The sequence below is a fragment of the Dermacentor variabilis genome, unplaced genomic scaffold (assembly GCF_050947875.1).
Source record: "Dermacentor variabilis isolate Ectoservices unplaced genomic scaffold, ASM5094787v1 scaffold_12, whole genome shotgun sequence".
NCBI classification, from domain to species: Eukaryota; Metazoa; Arthropoda; class Arachnida; order Ixodida; family Ixodidae; genus Dermacentor; species Dermacentor variabilis.
The window spans coordinates 30,843,888-30,865,738 of record NW_027460280.1 but is presented as its reverse complement, the minus strand read 5'-3'; the positions used below and the strand labels follow the sequence as shown (position 1 = coordinate 30,865,738).

Below are 21,851 nucleotides of genomic sequence, written 5' to 3'. Positions count from 1 at the left end.
AATAATAATAATAATAATAATAATAATAATAATAATAATAATAATAATAATAATAATAATAATAATAGTAAATAGAAGTAGTAGTATTAGTAGTAATACTAATGATAATTATGGAGGACGCTTTTGCATTGGTCTCCTTCTTTTGGTCTACCATCCTGCTTTATTATGTATTCAAGACCATACAACCCACAATATCCTGTTTGACAGTGGCGGCACAGTTTACGACACACAACAATGTGTAACATTGCACCAGTGCTTTTCCGTTAAGCATATGAGAACCAGATCTAGCAGCAAACTGATCATAAAGGCTTTCATGTATTGAAAGTGTCTACATTACAACGCTGAGCAAGTTTCAGAGGAGACGTACAGGGTCGTCCACTCTTAGTGCGAACACGGCCCAGCGTGGCCGCGCCCGCGGAGCGCCAGGGCCAGCGCACGCGGCGCGGTCGCGCATCGCAGCTAAACGCAGGCGCACAGGGGTTTGGAGGTGTCGTGTGTCGTCTGCTAAAGCGCGGCGCGCTCTCGCGCTTTGGCAGACGACACGAAGCCCCGCCTCCAAGCCTCCAAGCGTCTCGGCGACCAGTAAAACGCGTGTGGGCCAGACCGCGAATCCGAAGCAGTGAAGCTGTTGACGCATAAGTGAAGAAGGGGCCAGGAAAAAAACTGATACGTGCGAGACGGCCGGACGTCATTGTATCGTTCAATGGTACAATGACGTTGAAGACGATGAAGGTGACGTGGCCGAAATGCGGTGTCACGATTGTGCCCGGACATCAGTATCACTGAGAAATCGCGATGGTGGCAGTTATCTGACAAGTGCAATGTCATCAAGTGGAGTGTGAGGCTGTTAAAAATAAGCTGAGCATTTCTCCCTTATTCGTAATGTCGACATTGAGAGAGCTCGTTGTGTTTTCGCACTCGTTATGTATTTTCGAGTGTTTTCAACCGCTAATGCCTGAATGCGTTCTTCGTAGTACACATCGCGCAGCCAAGTTTAGTAGTCTTTGTACTGAACTTGACTACAACTACTCAGTTCTTCCCATATTTCCCATACTCACAATAGCCCATATTTCAAACTGCATACCGTCCGTTTGTCACAAAACATGATAGAAGCACAAATGAGAAACAAACTGCAGAATACGCATATATTAACAATTTTATATGAAACCACATAGCAAATAGAAGAAGAATGTATCTGATCGCAAGAATTTCAGTACTTATGATTAAATGGTTCTGGTCAGTAATTTCGTAGTAGAAGCTCTAAATTTATTTGCGCCTTTATTGTCCTTACAACACAACACTGAAAATGTTGCAATATCTATAGTAAACGTCGATGGACGAGTCTAGGCAGGACATCTACTGAATTTCCTCCTCAAGCTGTTTGCTGCTTATAGAAGTTTTGGGTAGCGCACTGAAGGAACGGTACCGGAATATCTGTGGCAGGGAGTCCTATCGAGGCACCCTATTAACAGTGTGACCGCATTCTCTTCTGTCTGCACTACTTGGTAAAAAAGCATTGTAAATTTGATGAGTGTAGGCACTGGGCATGTCCTACAGATCCGAACACGCGTCTGCCCACAGCGTCACCATATATTGAGCCCTTCCAACATGTTAAGGCTACCCGTGTGACGAATTACACGTGGAACTGTATTTAATGCTACGGTAGCGTAGTCTTTCCCGGTCTTAGTATAAGATTTTGTCTTCCTTTGTAGGCTGACTCATGTTGTCACTCTGGCAAGAAGGAATGTGAGGAAAAAAAGAAACAGAAGCTACGCAGTGGTAAAAAGGAACTAAAAGGCGAGCTTAGCTCGGACGGCATCTAAGTTTATTGCGGTTGTGATTTAGGTTGAGCTTAAAATTATTGCTATATTATGCTGCAGACGATTCCAGTTGCTCCCGCCTAAAGAGGCGCGTCGCTAGCCAAGGAAAATTACTAGGCGACACTTTGGCGCGAAGAAAGTTCAACACATTTATTTCATAAGTGCACAATTATGACAGTACGCAAGGCACTTTAGCAAGGACGAAGTAATTATGAAAGAAAGTAGAGCGAACATTAATACTCTTTTCAGTTAAACGTTCTTCGCGCAACCACACACGATTTTTGCGATAATCATTAACAAAGGCTCGCTAATTAGCCTTTTAGTTGCTCTGGGAAATACGCTGTCTTGACAGAATTGAAGTCAATCTGAATATCCGTTTGCAAACTTACGTAGTGTTCGAATTGGTTTCGTAGGCCTTGCTGACGCGCTACCGAACAGACTGATGTGCCCCGTGGTGGTTTTTGGCGACGAATATCTCGAGTGATTGTTGTCGCAAGAGTCCCTCTAAGTGAACATGCGTTAGGCACCGACGGGATTCGATTCCACTGAGGCAACAACATTCTCATAAATTAGCTAAAGGTTAGTGAAGTTCCAGTAATGTGTAATTATCGCAGTTTCATGTCTGGAAAAGTATCTTCTATTTCTACTCCATGGACGGTTCTTTTAACTTTAAACGCTCACTGAAACACCACATTTGCGTCGCTAACAAAAGATCATTTAACAGTTAGCGTGTCTTCAAATGGAAGTCTAATCGGCACCGGGAGCCTTCAACACATGCGGAAATGAAGGCATGAAAGCAAAATGAATTTCTTCGGAAATGTCACTATACAGGGACCAGTGCGCTCGCGCACCATCTCATGACACTAGATGTAGTAAGAGTACAAAAGTGGTACTGTGTTGTTTAATAGAAATCACTAAAAAGAGTTCACGCTGCATCTCACAGGTCAGAGTCCACAGTGGACCCGCAATATTAGCCACCGTCGCATGGGAGCTTGTACCTTAGTAACTTTCATAAGTACACAGAATGTAAGCAAGTGCTATCTGGTCGTAAAACAACAAGAAGCTGCTTGGGGCTCCTGCATGGTCTTTCGTAGTCCAACGGCCGCATCGGTTGTGGCTCGTTCAGGTTGGGTTCTGAAACGAGAGAAAGAGAGAGAGAGAGCCGCTGCTTACGGGGCAGGCTTGTCGTATAGCGGGCAGAGCTGCGGCTGACCTCGAGGGACCAACTCTGGGTGTTTCTCTTTTTTTCCCAGATCCCCACAAGACGACCAGTGGATAGGGGCGGCAGCAGCAGAGCCAGCCTCACTGACGGCAGCAGCGATCCGGTTCGACACATTAAAGATTGTTTCCAGATGGTCCAGGTCCGTTTCTGTCACCAGGGCTGTGGGTATGCATAATAAGGGTACACGGAGGTGTAGGGCGAGCTGCCCGTCACCACTCTCCGTGTAACTAAAGGGCCTGACTGCACTCGGCGGACAACTGTTCCGGCGGGCGCCCTGGCGCGCTCGACGACCTCGACCGAGCTTGAGGACTCGGTGACCAGGCTGACCGCGCGCGCCAAGGGCTGGCCGCCGCCACCGCCCCAGTACGGATACCACAAGTTCCAGGGCCACTGTAGCGTTCTTAGCTGGCCCCCTGAGGGTCGCCGCAGCACCTGCACCGGCTGAACGGGGCTCCGAGTCAGCTGCACCAGCGACGTCTGACTCGTCGAGCGCCGGGCTCCGAGCGCGTTCAGATTGCCTGCGAGGTTGAGCGAGACCATGCGCTGTACCTGGCGCCGGTTTGCAGGGGCAGGCACTGCCACCACTTGCGGTGGCTTGGGTGACATGAGCTTCTGTGGAACCCGGATCTCGATAGTGGACGTCTGTGGTTGGGGGGGCGGCGGCACCACGACCGCTGCTACTTGCTGCTGCTGCTGTTGCGGGATCTGAATGTGGAGCGTCTCTACGGTGTGCGTTGGTGGTTTTGCTGGCTGCACCACCATTGGCGCCGGCTGCTCCTGCTGGTTCGGTAGGCGAATCTCCAGGAAGTCTGTCTGGTCCACGGATCCTGCGGGGCTGTCACCTGTCCGTGTGGTCGTTATGCGGATGACGGCGTCCTCGGAGGCGGTCTTTGGTGGCGTTGGCGCAGGTGTGACGGTCTTTGTTGGTTCTGGAGCCTTTGACAGAGAAGCGGTCGATGCGGACGACTTTTCAGACTTACTGTCATCTTCCTTCTTTTTCTTCTTTTTGCCCTTTTTCTTCTTTTTGCCTTTCTTTTTCTTCTTTCTGCCTTTCTTTCTGCCTCTCTTATTTCTTTTCCCTCCTTTTGCGGCCATGACCGCCAGCAATATCGACGCCACTGCCGCCACGACAAGAAGGAAAACAAATGCTAAGAGCGAGTCGACGAAACCGTCGCAGGTGGCACTCATAGTCTTATCCACGACATTGTACACGGGACCACAATTTCCTATGTGTCGATCAATGGTCGGTCCGTAAAAATAATCCTCGTAATACTTGGGTAACATTGTGAGCAGCATGCGTCGATAACTTGTGGCAGCCAGGCGCTCAGTGGCGTCCTCCAGGTCCAGCCTGTTCCATTTCTGTAGAAAAAGTGAAGCTTTTTGGCGTGTGTTCTTGCTCAGGGTGCGTTCCTTGGAGAGGCTTGTGCGCAGCGATGTGATGAACTTGGTCACGTTGATGTCCTCAGTGGGCAGCATGGCGACGTGCCGGTCGTGGACAACGAATGATGCCGGCATTCGCTGGGCCAGCTTGAATGGCTCAGAGTCCAGCGTGGGAGCTCGCGTGGTCCGGTGTCCCGCGTCAGTGTCTTGACGCACTTCAGCGGGTACGCTCAAGTCGGCTAGTGTTGCATCCCCGTGGCTACATTTACTTAATATCTCGCTGGGGTGTATGCCACGGAACATCGAAGCCCGCTCGTTGAGAGGCCAAAGGCGCACTGCTAGCATGTTGAGGACTTGGAACGATCCCTGTCTGTACGCACCGCAGAGGTAGCACTCTCCCACTGCGCCGTACGGAAAAAGTTGCAAGGCGATGTACAATGCAAGAACCACAAATATGTAAAGGAAGAAAGCACAATAAATTAGCGCCACGCCTGACACGTGCGATCGGATGTTCCGTTCCTCAGGTTCTTCCTCAAAGTTGTGCTGCGTCATGGCTGCTATAGCGAATGGCACGAGCACAAAAAGGATTAAAATGAAAAATACAGGTACGATCCCAAACGTCGCGGTTGACCGAAATCGGTCCCACCAGCCAGTTTTCGAGCCGTAGGATGTAAGTCTATTGAAAGCTCTGTCCAAACCATTGAGCGTTTCTTTCAGCTCCGCTTGCGCGCTGGCTTGCGTACTTTCATGGAGTTCCTTTTTGAGCTTCTGTACAGTTTTCCTTCTGTGGAGAGCGGTAGCCTTCTCCACTCGAGCAGCCACAAGGTTACAGAGCCGTTCTTGGTAGTCGCGTACTCGAGCGAGACTTTTGCTCGTTTGTAGCAGGCGGTGTCCTTGAGTATGAGCTCCATCCTTCACGAAAAGCATGCCGATTTCCCGAGCACTGTCGGCGCAGTCGCTGATGTTGACGGTATTGCGAAGCATGAGGTCACTGTGCACACGAGCCTTGAGGAAGCGGCTGAACGCTTTCTGGAAGTCGTCTTCGAGCTCTTCCAGACGCCGCCGCTTTTTTCGCTCTGCTACGTCCATCTGCTGGTTGATAGTGTTGGTCACAAAGGCGGCAAGATCCTTGGCAGCCATCTCCTTCACAGCAGGCAGGGCGTCGATGGAGGCACTAAGGTCGCTACTGCTCTGGTAGAGCATGAATGCAAGAACAAAATCTACGGCGCCAAGGAACAGCGTCGCTGACATAGTGACAGTGTAAGTGGTCTTGGAGAATGGTGTAATCTCGTGGAAGTTGTCTCCGCCACAGTAACCTCCCCAGCGGGCTGCCACCACGACCATGCCGCCAATGGCGACGAGCGCGAGTATAGCGTTCCCGAACTGTATTACCATGCTGATGCCGTGCTGGTAGTTGTCCAAGATGTCCAAGAAGCCGTTGGGCTCCCTCGCTAGCTCTAGGAAGAAGTTGATGTCTCGAGGTTTGTACTCTAGGTTGCCGAGGAGGCTGCGCATGTAGTAGACGGGAGCCTGGTAAGGGTGAACAGGATTTACGTCCATGGTGTACGCCAGCTGGTCCGAGTGCGGTTCTGGAGGCCCCGGACCGCGGCCCATCAGGCCGCCGGCGTTGAGCAGCAGAAAGAATAGTGCCACGGTGACAAACGTGGCCATTGAGGCGGCTCTGTGATACTACGTGACCTGCACAGGCATCCCCGAGCACTCGCCGCGAGGAGGCACGAGGACTCTTCTTCTGCCTCTCCCCCTAGCGGATAAGCAACCTGCGGTTAAATTTTTTTTCAATGCGCCACTCGACTGAGATAAACAATACTGAGAAAATAAATGGGTTATTCATTATTTCATCTTAATACCTATAAAAAAGGTATGTTGCGCTGCTTTGATTTCGCCAAAGTTATGCGGCAAGGTCGCATTTTATTATCTATATTGTTCAATACAGGATTTGGCGCTATTCTTGCCTAGAGTGTTAAGAAGAAAAAGTTCCAACTTACATTCGTTTACCCCCTTTGTGGTGTCCAAGTCGCAGCCCTCAAAGAGTAATGGAAGCCCATCTCGAAGGCCACGCTTTGCCATACTCTGGAAACGGGCAAGTGACGTCATAGCTGTCATTTTTGGGGCCTATGGCGAAAGGAGCACGCGAATGTAACTATCGCGTTTTTTTTTCTCCATAATACCAGAGAAGTACAACGCCATGTTATTATGACCGATCACAACCATAAAATGCGGTCTTGCTGCGAAACTGCGGCAAAAGCAAAGGAGCTGCGACAGCATTATCTATTCTCTGAAATTTGTGAGGTAAAAACGCAGGTCTATAAGTTGTTTGATGTAAAGGAGAATGAAATGTAGGTGTTCACACGATGAGAAATACAAGGGTTGACCAGTTGTCTATTACATACGCGTATGCCGTCGGACAACATAAACCAATAGGCAGTATTGTGCCTACGAACGTGGACACACGTACGACGAGCGGAATGAAAAAGGGGGCCGTGGAAATACGATGTTTTAAAAGTTCGCTCTGTATTCTCGTATGATAAGCTTATTTTCGTGCTTTTTCAAAACTTTGTTATTTATAGATATTCAATTAATTTAAAAAGGACTCAATATCAATATCGACGCACCGCTGTGCTTGCTTAGTGGTTATGACGTTTGGCTGCTAAGCACGAGGCCGCGGGATCGAATCTCGGCCACGGACACCGCATTTCGATGGGGACGAAATACGAAAAAAACCCGTGTACTTAAAAGAACATATTGTAAAGAACATGTGGAACAGAAACTTGAAGACTCGCAATGAAGCTCGAAAACAAGTTAAGGACCGCACAAAGAGCGATGGAACAAAGAATGCTAGGCATAACATTAAGAGACAGGAAGAGAGCGGTGTGGATCAGAGAGCAAACGGGCGTAGCCGACATTCTAATTGACATTAAGAGAAAGAAGTGGAGCTGAGCAGGTCATGTAATGCGCAGGTTAGATAACGGGTGGACCATTGGGGTTACAGAATGGGTGCCAAGTAAAGGGAAGCGCAGTCGAGGACGGCAGAAGGCTAGGTGGGGTGATGAAATTAAGAAATTCGTGGGCGCAAGTTGGGATCGGTTGGCGCTGGACAGGGGTAAATGGAGATCGCAGGGCGAGGCTTTCGTCCTGCAGTGGACTTAGAATAGGTTGATGATGGAAGAATTCCAGGTGGTCTCAATTTCCGGAGTCCCTCAATACGACGTGCCTCATGATCAGATCGTGGTTTTGGCACGTAAAACTCCATAATTTAGTTTTAATCAACATAGACATAGCATTGTTTGCTCTGCACAGATTATTCACGCGTCGACAGGATTGCGCTGAAGGGTGCCGATCGTTGTGCACTCGTTTTTTTTTCTTTGTTCATTATACCAAAAGAAGACTCATTGTGTCACCTAATGTCTTCGTTTCCTTTCTCTCTTTCTTTATTTCTTTTCTTGTCTCCTTTCTTGCTTTCTTTCTGCGGGTAGTTATTATTTCCTATGTGGCGAACCCCACTGGGGTTCTGAGTCTTGTTTTGAGGCGACAACATTATCTTCTCAAAATACTTTTAGCTCTAGAATGTAGCACACGAAAAACAAAAAAACAAACAAACAAACAAACAAACAAACAAACAAACAAACAAACAAACAAACAAACAAACAAACAAACAAACAAACAAAGAAACAAACAAACAAGCAAGCAAGCAAACAAACAAGCAAGCAAACAAACAAACAAACAAACAAACTAACAAACAAAGCAGCGATGTTAATACAATGAAGCTAATATGATTAAGATCATTCCGCGAAAACTTTCAATGGTATACTAACACGGCAAGTTATACATAAATGCCCGTTTCTTTAACAATTTGAGTAAGCCAAAATGCGAATGTACCCTGAGCACTTTATTATTAAAGCGGTGCTAGACTAAAACCCCGACAAACGAAGAAACAGGGGGGAAAAAAACGCGAAACTCTTGTTCTTGTACAATAACTTATTTTTACTGCTGCAAACGCTGGTGCTTGTCGTCTGTTCCGTCTTCGTTATTGTTTAGCGCCATTTTATTATTCGGCCTTCGCGACGTCCCGCTGAACATACAAGCACTCACGAATTTTGAACACTTGATTTAGGCTCTTGAGAATGAACCTTTCAATTAATTCGTTCCTATATTTAGGTGGCGCGGCTAACGCATGTTCTCGCTCGGCCACTCAAACAAGAGCCTGATGCCGTTTGGGTCCAGCTGCGGCTGCCCGAGTGTGTATGCGTGAGGGCGCGGAGGCACATTCCTTGCTTTCTCTTTTCTGCTTAATCATCTCTTTGTCCAGTACCGTTCACAGTATTCCCATGACTCCGTGTCTGGCTGCCCAGGAGTGTCGCTGGAGTTGCTGTGTGTAACGATTATTTCGTGCAATTATAGAGCAATAAAAAAAAAAAATTTGACACACACACACACACACACACACACACACACACACACACACACACACACACACACACACACACACACACATATATTCTTTTGTCGATAAAAACGACATAACTCCACCCGAAATTAGTCGGAAATCAAACGCGTTCTTGACGAGGAATGAAACAGCCGGCCATTTTGAGTCAACGATGATCTGGCGTATGCGTTGGAAGAGAAGGCTTGCAAGGACCTCAAGTTCTTGCGAGCGAGTGGTCTGGATATAAAACTTTGAAGAGTCTTCGCTGTTCAAGTTGATTCCGCGCCATTTTAGTCTTGATCGTCAACACTTTTCCCCTTTTTCTGTTTGATTTTCCCAATGCTTAGTAACTGGTCCGAACTTTGATTCAGGCTCGCTTCTCAGCCTTGCTATCGTAAGGTCATAATATCATAATGTATCATAAGGACCGACAAGTGCATATTGGTGCTACACTCATTGGGTCAGCACAAAAAAAAAAGTTGAAAGTATTGTCTTGTCCTGGGGGGGGGGGGGGGGGTCTTAATACCAAACCAGAATTCACTTTCCAGATGCTCCCGTAAAACAGCTAAAGAGCACTATTTACCAAATAGTGACAAATTGACTTCGCTAATTTTTCAACTCGGTGATAATCTAAGAACTTACAAGACACAGTGTGGCGGCCCCATTCCTGAGAAACGTTACGCGCACTACTGATAGAACAACCACTTTTTGTTTGTTGCTCTTAAATACAATAACAATACACTAAAGGTTTCGCAACATAACATACCGCGCACATGTCAGAATCGCACTACTACACTGCACGTGAACATGTTGGGTGGAGCTTCTGGCCCGACAAACCTTACAATGGAGGTACATCTTTTCCTTACTTTAGGACAATAAAGTAAAAAATAAATTCTATGTCGAGTGCTCGAGCGGCCTTTTTTTTATCATGTCATAGCATCTTTGCACGTTTATTATTATTTTTTTTTTCAGTGATAAAAGGCCATATTTGTGGTTTATGCTACACGTCCGCTAAGCGTAGTGGGAAGTTCTCGCCTATATTCTTGTTTCGTGAGTGTTCCGTAAAAGACAAGACACGACGTGAGAAGCCAGCGAACTACAATGACGCACATACTCGGGCAAAAACGCTAAGAAACAGAACTTGGAAAAAAAAAACGAAAAGAAAACGCAGATTCTATTGCTTCATTAAAGTGACTGTGATGCTGTCATTCGATTATCATTCATTGACATCCACATGACTTTTCCTACCTGACGTTCATCCGGAAGTTACGAGATTATAATCTAATGCTGCTCTCTAATAGCCTACACCATCACCTATGTCCGATCAAAAAGACACAACTTTTTTGTTTGTTACTCTTAAATACAATAACAATACACTAAAGGAATCGCTATACAGCATATATACCGTGCACCTATCTCCATAGAACAAAATACACGCTGACCATACCTATCGCTATGCGGGCTTTCCCAAGTAGATGACGACAACAACAACAACAACAACAACGACGACGACGACGACGACGACGACAACAGTAATAATAATAACGTATAGCTTTACAGGAATGGCGTTAACCATATGTTGATGGGCGTTTCTCAGTCTAGTCATTAGTACTTTTCATTTTGTCATATTAATAAATAATTAATTACGTTTTAATAACTAACTTTAATTTAACATACATTACCAATAAATTGTCAATGCAAAAGCTGTGGAGGTTGTCTAGAAATGATCGATAACAGCGGTTAAAGCAACCTAGGTCTTGGGCGTTTCTTTTTTGCGACAAAGAAAGAATTGCCGCGAATAAAGAAAAAAAAATATCACCCAACAACGCGTCTGGGCACCAGCGATAGCGCTGGTCTCATGCGTCATATTATATAAATTACCGTTGTTATGCTCTTAGAAAGTAACTCAACTGTATAATCTTAACGAAAGCATAATGTGCATATCTTGAGCCCACTAAATGCGGACCCATCATGAGGCTACCGCGAATACATCTCGTTTCAACTTTACAGGAAGAGCCCCGCTCAAAAGTGATTGAAGAGCTGGTGTATCAACGTCGCTATTCTCGAGCCCTGAAGCTGTACACGTGACATGCTCGCGCTGCGCTTGCTCAATAAGTAGGGTACACAGTACTCAATCTCACTCAAACAGCCCTATAGTTCTTCTTTGGCATCGACTGCTACTCACGGACAAGTGATTCAAGAATGGTCGAAAAAGAAATGTTGCCATAGAACCAGCGTTTTCACAAGCCGAATTCTCGTCATCAGGGCCATGGAAAAGAAACCGTGTGAGATCCCCAAAAAGTGTGACCACGATTGGTCACCTCAAGCCTTCATCTTTCTGTCATCCTTTGTCTTTTTTCACGGATAACGATCCACTTGGCCGTGTCCATCGGCAGTCTCTCACCAGACAACGACATTGGTCGCCCGCCTTAGTCGTGCTGATGACACTCAAGGCCCTGACACTCTTGTACATATGTCGATGCAAGCCTACTTCTGTCATGGTGCACACTTCACTAGCGTGCCGAGAGCTACCAGAAGAACGACAGACCAACACCTAGGTATATAGCCGATCTCGAACCACCACCGTATCTCGCTGAACTCGCTGCCATACGAGAAGGCTTCAACTCACAGTGTTGTTTCGTCGAGAATGTGCAATATTAGAAGCAGGGTGTCGTGTAGTGAAATAAATACCGCTTAAGTTCAGGTTCGGGTCCAACGTGCCCTGATTTTGTTCCGGTTCAGTTCCTGTTCGGAGAAATAAAGAATTATAACGGTTCGCGAATCGGCTCGACGTAGTCCGTTTTATCTTGCCTCATGCTGCAGAGTGCTATGAAATTCACCGCATGGCGCGTGAGCTAGTAGTTTCATCAGCAAGAGGCATAGATGGGCTCCCTGTCAAATGGGGGGTGGGGGGTGCGACAGTAATTTGATCTTTTTAGAGGAATATTGGTAATGAAGTTTAATGTTACGCAGCTGTAGCGGTATACAGATAAAGGAACCCTCTTAGGCACTGCCGTCGCGAGTGTGGCACGTGGTGGGGCGCTCGATGCATCCATCCCCGCGCTTTCTCTTTCCCTCGTTTGCATTTATATTCATCCTTAATAAGTACCTGCAAAACCGTGGACAAAAGGCTGAGTCTTTTTTGAATGCGATTAGCACTGATTGCCTATTTCAAGCACTTTGAGTCTGTACATCTGAGTCTATACATCTGAGTCTATACATCTTGAATCTATACATCTATACATTTCTTTGCCATCACTGCGTCGCCGTCACTGCGTCGTCGTCGTAGAGTCGTGGTGATGGCGTCATGGCCATGGCTGACCCCGGCGAGTGAGTGTCACAGCAAAGTGGGCCGATCCCCGGAGGCAGTGTATATCGCATGTAGCCGAAACAATGCAAATCTCAGAATGACCGCTACAGATAATAAACGTGTCTTCATCAATGCGGTGTGTCGTTACATTGCTTCAATTCTTATCGCGTTAACATCGACAGTCCTCGTGAGACGTGTTATGCTGGAATTTTGTCGTTATAACGTGCAGTTTACGAATGGATTGCACAGATACTAGAAAATTGTGTACAAAACGAAGAGGGAAGTAATTAGTGACAATCGCTGCGGCTTCATGGGCTTTGCTTAGCTTCCGCACCTTATTACATTGACAGCAGCGCGGTTTATTTCTGTCTTGCTTCAAGTATTTAGTACAGAATTGGTTGTGAGCGAACCATGGCATATCATCTGTGAGGTGTCGAAGAGCGCGAATTCACATTGTATTACGTAAGTTACAACTCCAAACTTCTAGTGTATAGCAAAGAAAGCAGCCAGAAACTCACAATTCGGCGAGCTTGCTGCTGTTCTATAAGCAGGCGAGGGTATTGATACTTTTGAAGGATAAACAAGGATGGTTTGTTCGGAGCTCCGCGTGGGGATCTTTCTTACGCTTATACACGTGTTGCGGAGTCTTGCGCGCTGGCCGTAAGAGCGAATAAAAGAATGTAAACCATGCACGTCGTGCCACGAGAAAGATCTTGCAACTCGACGAGTGTTGTGCTCTGCTTAGATGTCCTAAACGTGCGTTGAATTATTAGCCGTAACAAAAGTAAATTTCGCGTGTGAAAGAAAAATTAAATTATGCCGTTTTACGTGCCAAAACCACTTTCTGATTATGAGGCACGCCATAGTGCATGGAGGACTCCGGAAATTTCGACCACCTTGGGTTCTTTAACGTGCACCTAAATCTAAGTACACGGGTGTTTTCGCATTTCGCGCCCACCGACATGCGAAATGGTCGCGGGATTCGATCCCGCGACCTCGTGCTCAGCAGCCGAACACCATAGCCACTGAGCAACCACGGCTGGCAATCTCCGCGTGTTGTCTACATTCGCGGCTGCTGCGCCCTGAGAAAGTGACTGCATTCATTAGCGATCGTAACGTTATAGATGCAATAATTAAGCTGTGCAGCGAAGTCGCTGATATTCTTATTTTCCTTCCTCGAGGGTCTCATGTTTTTGACCTCCATAAATTCGATTGTGGATGTTTTACGGTTTACCTAGTTATAGCAACGTGCTGACCTAAAGGCCACATTGGGAGCTTCAGCAGAAACACCAATTCCGCAGAGCCCCCGAGACAACGTTTTGGCCGCGGTACACACCTGTCATAGACGAGTGTAGAATTTCAAATATCTCTGACGAGGCGGCCGTAGTTACCAGCACATACGTTCCCTCCCGTCTGTCTATTCCCTTACTCGCACATAAATCAACTCGTGAGTCGAAACAATCTGCTACTGATAGTCAAGCGTTCCACGATACATCGTCTGGCGAGGAATAAACGTTGTCAGCGAAAAAATGTACGCTCACCAAAACAGAAAAAATATTTCAAAATCTTTTAATTGCTTTGCAAGAAGCATGCGCGCTCTCACCCACTGCATAAAGGACAACAATCTGTACTTTCGCTCCATTGTCAACAAGGGACTCGTAGCGGTCCCGAAACAACGATTTTAGAGCACAGCTTTTAGGCATAAACCAGATGTACGCGTTGGAACGCGTCCGCACGCGCCGCGCTCACTCGACGTCACGTCGCGACCGGTGGAGCAAGAGCGCGCGCACCCAAACGATGCAGGAGTTGCCGCGCGCTCGTCGCCGTGCGTTTCGTCGCGCCGATTAGCCCAGCCTACGCTTAACGGTCACGTTAAGTAATGTGCTAAAGATGGCAATAGCACGCAATAAGTTTTAAATTAAAATTTTTTCTATAGTTTAAAAAATGATGTTACAGGACTCCTAGTGGTTCAGCCAGCTAACTGTCAGTATTGTGAACTCGGTGAAAGCTGCAGCAGCATCGGCATAGCATCACTCGCATGGTCTGTGCCTTACGCGTTATGCACGCTGTGTCAGGTCCCGAACGTCGGCGATGAACATTTCGTTAATATAATGCACCCATTGCGGCTGAAGACTTCAGCGGCTGCCATCAGAACATACCAAAACCCGCGCGGAACACCCATAACAACGCGCGAAGCTTGCCCGGGCTTCCCTGCACGCCGCGCGAAGAATCGTTCCGGAAATCACGTTGGTTCGCCGTCGTCATGTGAGGCGCGTCGGGCGTGTAACGCGAGCGGCAGCTTCCGGCGTGGGCGCAAAAAACGTAGCAGTGCAAAGTCTCCACGCCACCGCGCGTCAACATGCGCTGCAGCCTCCGCGCCTGACGCCGAACGCGTTCAGATGCGGCGCTGCGCGTGCGGCCGCGTATCAGTGCGTACGTCTGGTTGTGGCTTTGAGCACCCGTTTCTGGTTGAGCGTCGGCGTGCCACTGCTCACAGCGTTAGTCTTCGTCTTCTACTACAGATGGCTCGTCAGCGTACCTCGGCGTAACCGCGCGACCGCTCTCGTGCCACTGCTCACGCGTTCGTCGTAGTCTTGCAGTACAGGTGGCTCGTCTGCGTACCGCGACGACACCGCGCGAAAGCGCTCGTGCCCATACTCACGCGTTCGTCGTCGTCTTCTACTAGACATGGCTCGTCGGCGTAGCTCGGCGTAACCTCACGGACGCTCTCGTGCCACTGCTCACGCCTTCGTCGTCGTCTTCTACAACAAACGGCTCGTCTGCGTACGTCGGCGAAACCGTGCGAACGCTTTCGTGCCACTGGTCACGTGTTCGTCGTCGTCTGCTATATATGGCTCGTCTGCGTACCTCGAGGACACCGCGCGAACGCTCTCATGCCACTGCTCACGCGTTCGTCGCCGTCTTCTATAACAGACGGCTCCTCTGCATACCTCGGCGAAACCGCGCGAACGCTTTCGTGCCACTGCTCACGCCTTCCTCGTCGTAACACGCCGCTCCATGGGCGTTGTTACGTTTCGCCTCCGATGTGCGGTATAGCCGGCGCGGATGCAACGGACGCGGGGGCTTTGTTTACAGCGGCGTACGTTTTGGCCAGTTCAGCGCTGCTCCAACGCCTCCTACCAAGCGCGTCCAGGCATGTTTCAATGCCATGTGTCTTCGTGTGTGTGCGTGCATGTGTGGGTGCATGTTGGTGCCCACGCTTGTCAAAACGCGGCGGCCGGGGAGAGGAGCTCCCCAACTGTGAAGCGAGGAGGTCTGACCGGCGCCGGCCCGGCGGATACGTCACTTCTTGTCACAACGTGTTCGTGCGCCGCCGTCACGTGCGCCTCATCCGAGCCGTTCCTTCTTGCCCTCGACTCCGAGAGTATAAAAGCAGCTGCCCCCGGACGCCAAGAGAGAAGCTTCGATTTCTTCAGTCGAGTAACGTGGTCTCCCGTTTCTCCACTTCGGTCGACCTGACCGGCCGCTCTTTTGCGATGCTAGAATAAACAAGTTGTTCTGTTAGCAGTCGACTCATCCTTTGCCAGGACCTTCGGATGCTTCCAGCTGTGCCCCAGGCCGCCAGGCCAACGCTACCCTTGGGGCTTGCGACCCATTTGCAACAGTGTCTTGCGCTGGAGTTTTAGGTATATTAGCGGCGCCTGGTGGCGGCGCGCGACACGTTCTCTGGGTAGTAAGCTTGGGTAGTATTGAGCCCTGGCTGTGACGAAGCACGTTTCTAGCCCGAGTTTTGCGTCGATTCGCACTTCTTTCTGCCCTGTTGCGAGTGCGAAAAGGCTCGTCACTTCTCACAGACCACGCCGACCACGCTGCGAGCTAGTTGCAGCCTATATAGTTTAACGAAAACGGACTCTCCGTGAGACGTAATGTTGGAATCAGAAGGAATCGGCGACGCCGATCGGGAGAGACCTAGCTCAGCCTCGAAAAAGCTTCACTGTCGTTACTTCTGCGTCGTGGGCTGCCATGAACAAGAAGGCCTGAATCACAACATCAGATTGGACAGTTTTCCTTCAAGGCCTCAAGAAGCGGTGCGTTGGGCGCGCTGAATGGCTGCAGTTCGTCGCGCTGGGTAATCGAAACTTCGCGCCATGCTGACCGCTTCGCCTGTCTTGAAGCTTGCTTGATTATCTGCGTTCTAAAATTCGGTCTTTTGCACCTACAGCCCCGACGGCAGACCGACGTAGCAGCAGGCATGGCTGGTGATTCACGATTCGAGACCCAGCCACAGCGAGAATTAACAATTCGACTGGGGCAAAGTGAAGTGACCATGTGCAGGCGTGTGGAAATGAGCGCAAATGGTCTGGCTGATTCGGTGACAATTCACTACCACAATACGAGCAGCACAGGTTAGTGAGTTAAATGTGCTCATCTTTGACCTCAAGCCAGCACGTTGAGGCAGCGCAGCAAGGTAGTATTGATTTGAATTAGGAAGGAACAGCGCCAACTAAGACGATCACGAGAGGGAGAACGACACAGGACAAGCGTGGCCTCTCGTGATCGTCTTAGTTGGCGCTGTTCTTTCCTAATTCAAGTATGCACTATCTAGCCCAAATTAATGTTGTCCTGAACTAGTATTGATTGCAGCACATCGATGTTCGAGCGCTGTGAGCAGCGCACGAGCTCGCGATGCAGCGCGATTCGCCCGTACGTTACTGCGAGCTCATATATGCGTTGCATCAGTTATTTATCACTTGCTAAAGGGACAGCTAGATGGCCGCTACTACAGTGCAGGCATAACTACTTGTCTAGCGGCATGCAGTCAACAAATATTGCAGGAGACCCGCCGTTTCGCGGCGTGTCGAAAGACCGCTGCCGTCGCGGCGCGTACCGTCGTGCGCTCGAGCAGTTCCGTACACATTATGTCTGTTTATCGCTGCTGTGAGTTCATTTATAGCAAGTATTTCCTTGCGTTTGTGCGCCTGAATCTAGCAGCGTGCGAACTTTACCTGAAGTTGAACTTCGTACGCGACTTGCTTCACTTGCGATTGACACCGCGCTAAAACTTCGCCGCTTATTTCTTGAACGGCGTACACGTATTCGACGTTGCATAATTTATTGCCTTTACGCAGTATGCCACCCCTGAAAAAATAATCGGTACCCGATATTCGCTGCAAGCTGTGGTACAACAAAACCGAAAGTGGCGGGTCCATATTGTAAATGTGCTTTCCGAAGCAGACGACCGAGCTTGGTACTACCCTGTTCAGGACGGAGGGCGCTTTTTAGCACCATTTTCGCAGCGCCCCCTGGGCAATGCAAGAGCCCCATAGACCACATTTCCACACCCGCGGCGAGGTATTCCTCAGGGCTCTGTTCTTTCTGCTCTTCATTCCAATTTGTCAGTGATTGGGCTTTTTTTTTTTTCGGATATCTATTACAGTATATATGCCGACTATATTACTGCGTCAATGGCTTCTGGCTCGCCTCATAAAACTCAGGACACCTGACAAAACGCACTGAATGTCACCTATTCCGCTGCTAGAACTATTGGCCTAACCGGTTCACCAGAGAAAACAGAACCCTCGGTGGTTTCCTCCGTCTGTACAAGTGACTTATCCTGGGCTTAGTGTCCCTCAGCCTCGGTGCATAGGAGTTCTGGGCTCCACATTCAGAGAGACGGAGGCCCTGTTACAGCGGGGCAACACGTTCGCCTTCAAGGGGAGCAAATGCTGCACATGATGCGTCGGGTATCCCCGCGCTTCCGAGGCGTCCAAGAATTCAACATACTTCGTCTCCGTTACGCCCTTTTTGTTTCTCGCCTTCGCTACCAGCTCCCCTATTCTAACTTGCGCTCCGTCGACATAAAAAAATTAGATGCCATTTATGTGATGCCACGAAGCTAGCCTTGGTCCTCCTGCACCAGCAGCTCCCTTCTTCTCCAGATGGACGCCCACACCATGGCCGACGAAATTCTTTCCATTTATAAACGCAATCAAGTGCCTCGTCTAGGCCTCACTCAAGAAAGACGCACTATCCTTGAGCGCTTAGGCTATCGCGCCTCTGTGGTTTCCTCTACACCTTTTTTAGTACACCCTGCTGTTACACAAAGCCTTCGAAAAGTCGTCCCCTTTCCGCAACGCATGCACTCCAATGGGATGTTTTGCGCCGTGCAGCCCGCGTTTTATATTATCAGCGCTACCTCCGCACTCATCCCTCAAATTCACGTTTCTTGGTCGACGCCAGCACAGCCCCCCGGGGATCCGCGGTGTCGTACTTTCACAGTCCCTAGCTATAGTTCACCGCGAAGTGCTTGCTAATTGTGATCCTGCGATAACAGAGCTGCATGCCCTATTTACAGCTCTCCGTCATCTACTTCGGAATTATTTACAACCTCCGATCATATTTACTGATTCGATGCATGCTTGTTGCGAACTTCTGCAGGAAACGCTTCCCGTCCCCACTTGCCTCTTTCGTAGTACATTCTTCACGCACACCGGTGGAGGTTTTGTGTATTCTTGGTCACGAGGGATTGTCGGGGAATAAACGGGATAACATGCTTGCCTATGAAGCTTTACGCTAGGCTAGACATCCCCGAACCTACTCCGAACACTTCACACTACACCTCGTACAGCCTAGAACCCTATCGTCTCCTCAGGCGCGTCTTCCCCCTCCTCAACCGGCATTCCCGCGTACCCGTGGCGTTATACTGCGGCAGGCGCAGACCAACTCTTTGCTCTCTCCGACCCATCTACACCTTCTCCGTGCTTTCACAGATGAACCTCCACCTGTCTGCCATTTTTGTGGAGGTTATTCTAACTCCCAACACCTTCACTGACACTGTGCCCCACCTTACTCTCCCTCCTATCCTTCCTTTCCCCTCTACCCCTCTACACGATCGGCTATACTTGGCTGACACACGCCACCTCCTTACCGGCATATGAGTACCTAGTAGAGTTCAAGGATTGCACCACCGAGCATCCACCAGCTCCATTATTGATATTCAATAAAGTGTTCGCCTCTCTCTCTCGTCGTATATGAGTCCTCACGAAATTAACGTAACGCACTTGCTATGGTCTTGCCCGGCACTGCAGCAAACGAATCTGCGGCACCTCTGAGCAACCATTCTTCGTCTGGGCCGCCCTCCTGACTACAACGCTGGATAAATGGGTTGGTTCACCGGTCCTCACTGAATTTCATACATGAAATAAACCTATTAATCCTCTATGTGTAACGCTTCAGAGTACCCCTTGGAATACTAATAATGAAAGACCAACAGACATACATGAAGAATTCGAGTCTGAAACTTGGAACGTTATACCAGGTAATCGAACGAAGATGCATAAACAGCCGCCTTTGCACCGCGTGAAGCAAATCGTTGTTGCTCTTTTACGCAGCACAGCGCTGAATAGCAACATTAAAGAAATCATCAATAATGACGATTAGGGACAATCGGCGTGGAAGCAGAATGTGGTAAATTGGTGGATGTTGATCGTATAGTGATGAGATGTGCTTACTGTTGGGAACAACAGTCGCGAGCGCTATTGGAAAAATAAAGAGCAATTTTAGGTGTTACTTGCGCGGGCGAAGTCACTGCGCGAAGTCTTCGTGCGTAGAGCTGTTGCAAGCGTTTCGACCGCTCGTGTTGCGGCCCTCGTTCGAAAGGGTTCTCGCCGCCTTGGCTATCGTGTTCGTGGAAGAATGAGACGGGCGACTCTTGAAAAAAATAAGGGGGTGCGGATGGAACTAGAAATGGGTGTATTTAATGAGAAGCTCCAGGAACGAACACAGCGCCGCACGCGCCTCGTACCCTGGTTTTGTGCTTGGGGGGGTCAGCGCATCGAACTTTTGATTGACAGCGGTCACATAATGGTGCCTTCCGAAAGGAATAAGGGCCACGTACGTGCACCATTGGCGAGAAAAACTGACGGGCATGTGCAACATGGTGCAGGGTAAGAACAAAAGAAATGAATGTGGTATCAAGCACGTCGACAGGTTCGTCCCATGCAGAATAGGGGTAGTGTACCAGATACCCCTCTCTTGTGGCAATAGCTACATAGGGCAGACGGGACGGTGCCTAAACGTCAGACTGCAGGAGCACCGCGCAGGAGTAGAAGGATTGGCGGGGGGTGGCAAACTGGCTGACCATTGTCGCCACTGTCGTAATTGCACGCCTAGGTTCCGCGACACTAAAGTCTTGAAGATGTTTGCGTCACAACTGAGCCGAGAAATCTATGAAGCTTACTGTATAAAAATGCAATCTGGCAGCTGCGTAAGCAGCTCTTCAGTGTCATTGAGCGATAAAGAGTTCAAATATTTACAAGCAAATTTGTGGCACTCACGCACGCGTGCCAACGTCGAGTGATGGCTGTCTGATGATTAGCAAGTGTGATTATGATACTTGTATAAATGTGGTATTTCCCGGAGTAAATCTTAGTTGAAGTTCCGCGCCTGTCTTGTGTGTTCCTTCTTTGTCCATTGTTTTTGTGCGGTTACATGATGCATTCCAATAACGACCACCAACTAGCCCGCTTATCCTTGTTAAAGACCTGTAGTTCTTAGTACACGAGTATTTTCATATTTCGCCCCCGTGGAAATGTGGCTGCTGTGGTCGGGATCGAACTCGCGATCTCGAGCAATGCCATAGCCGCAAAGCTACGGCTGTGGACACAGAAGTGTTCATTTGACGTATGATCGCATCTATTGCGTCGCCTAGACGCTACGGAGCTATAATGCGGCTCTGAGCCTGCACGGCAAGCGTCAGTTGTCCGCTCGACAAACATGCATGGTTCTTATTTTTCGGAAATAGCAGAAACGTGCCGCACCATACCTTCAACTTAAATTGATCTAGTTTGTCCGCAACCGCTGTCGTGTCTAGTAGTAGCATTTCCTCGCTTTTTCACGTCGCCTTTTCGCTCTCCCGCCCTCCCCCGATGTATGGGAACTGCGAGCGAAGAGCGGCAAGGTTATCATTCACTTTGTGTTTGCGTGGGTTCTATCCATTCTCTGCGTACTCTCCCTGCTTCCTTTCTACCATTCGATCTACCACCTCCCCTCAGGACTGTTGCACGTTAGTAGAAAGCAAACCGCTGCAGTTTCTGCAATGCTTTTGCGGGGGGTCACGAATAATTACAGCCGTCGAGAGTAAATGTGACGACGCCCAGGAAGCTCCAGAGGGCACGGTGGCCATGCGACATGATGGAAAGGTCCAAACGAGTTTCTCGCGTCGCATTTCCTCTATGTCACGCTCCTGCCATGTATATGCAGGCTCTGAATCATCTGCCGATGCGGCATGCAAGACAGCGACAGCAGCAGCAGCAGTAGTGTAAACGTCGAAGGGAGAGGCAAAAAAATAAAGCTTCGCTTCAAAATTGAACCAATCGCATGGCAGCGCCGCCAGATGAAGAAAACGAGTGGCATAGTCGCCGCGACAAGAGAAGGCAGCTGTAAAATGAAGCAATCAGTCAAGAAGAAGCGTACCCTCTTCAATCACCAACTAATTACTTTTGCTGATTTTATATATATATTTATTGTACGTGTTTTCTGTGGAACGTTCGGTTTTTCAAAACTCCTCGCCAATTTCTTGCTCAGCAACAACAAGGGGCAGCATATTACTCCAGACAACAGCCTGGATAATTCCTGAAGCCTTTGGCTACAGAGAAGACGTTAAAAAACTCTAAACCCTAATGTGATTAACTTTGAGTGGCCGTTCAGCAACTG

General features: G+C 48.6%; 2 protein-coding genes across 3 annotated transcripts in view; one reads left to right on the top strand and one right to left on the bottom strand.

Moving 5' to 3' along the window:
- Positions 1-3,176, top strand: part of LOC142565924 (mambaquaretin-1-like) — a 28,483-nt gene extending 25,307 nt beyond the window's left edge. For both annotated transcript variants that reach the window (XM_075676537.1, XM_075676538.1), the window contains one exon: positions 3,074-3,176. In XM_075676537.1, the coding sequence (XP_075532652.1) occupies position 3,074 (1 nt within the window). In that variant the 3' untranslated portion in view covers positions 3,075-3,176. The remainder of the gene's footprint in view (positions 1-3,073) is intronic.
- LOC142565916 (uncharacterized) overlaps positions 2,708-21,851 on the bottom strand; it is a 55,041-nt gene continuing 35,897 nt past the window's right edge. Inside the window, exons 1-2 of the mRNA XM_075676516.1 lie at positions 3,592-6,211; positions 2,708-2,954 (exon numbers count right to left, since the gene is read on the bottom strand). Of these exons, the coding sequence (XP_075532631.1) occupies positions 2,943-2,954; positions 3,592-6,093 (2,514 nt within the window). The 5' untranslated portion in view covers positions 6,094-6,211 and the 3' untranslated portion in view covers positions 2,708-2,942. Of the gene's footprint in view, positions 2,955-3,591 lie in introns of the transcript that reaches the window.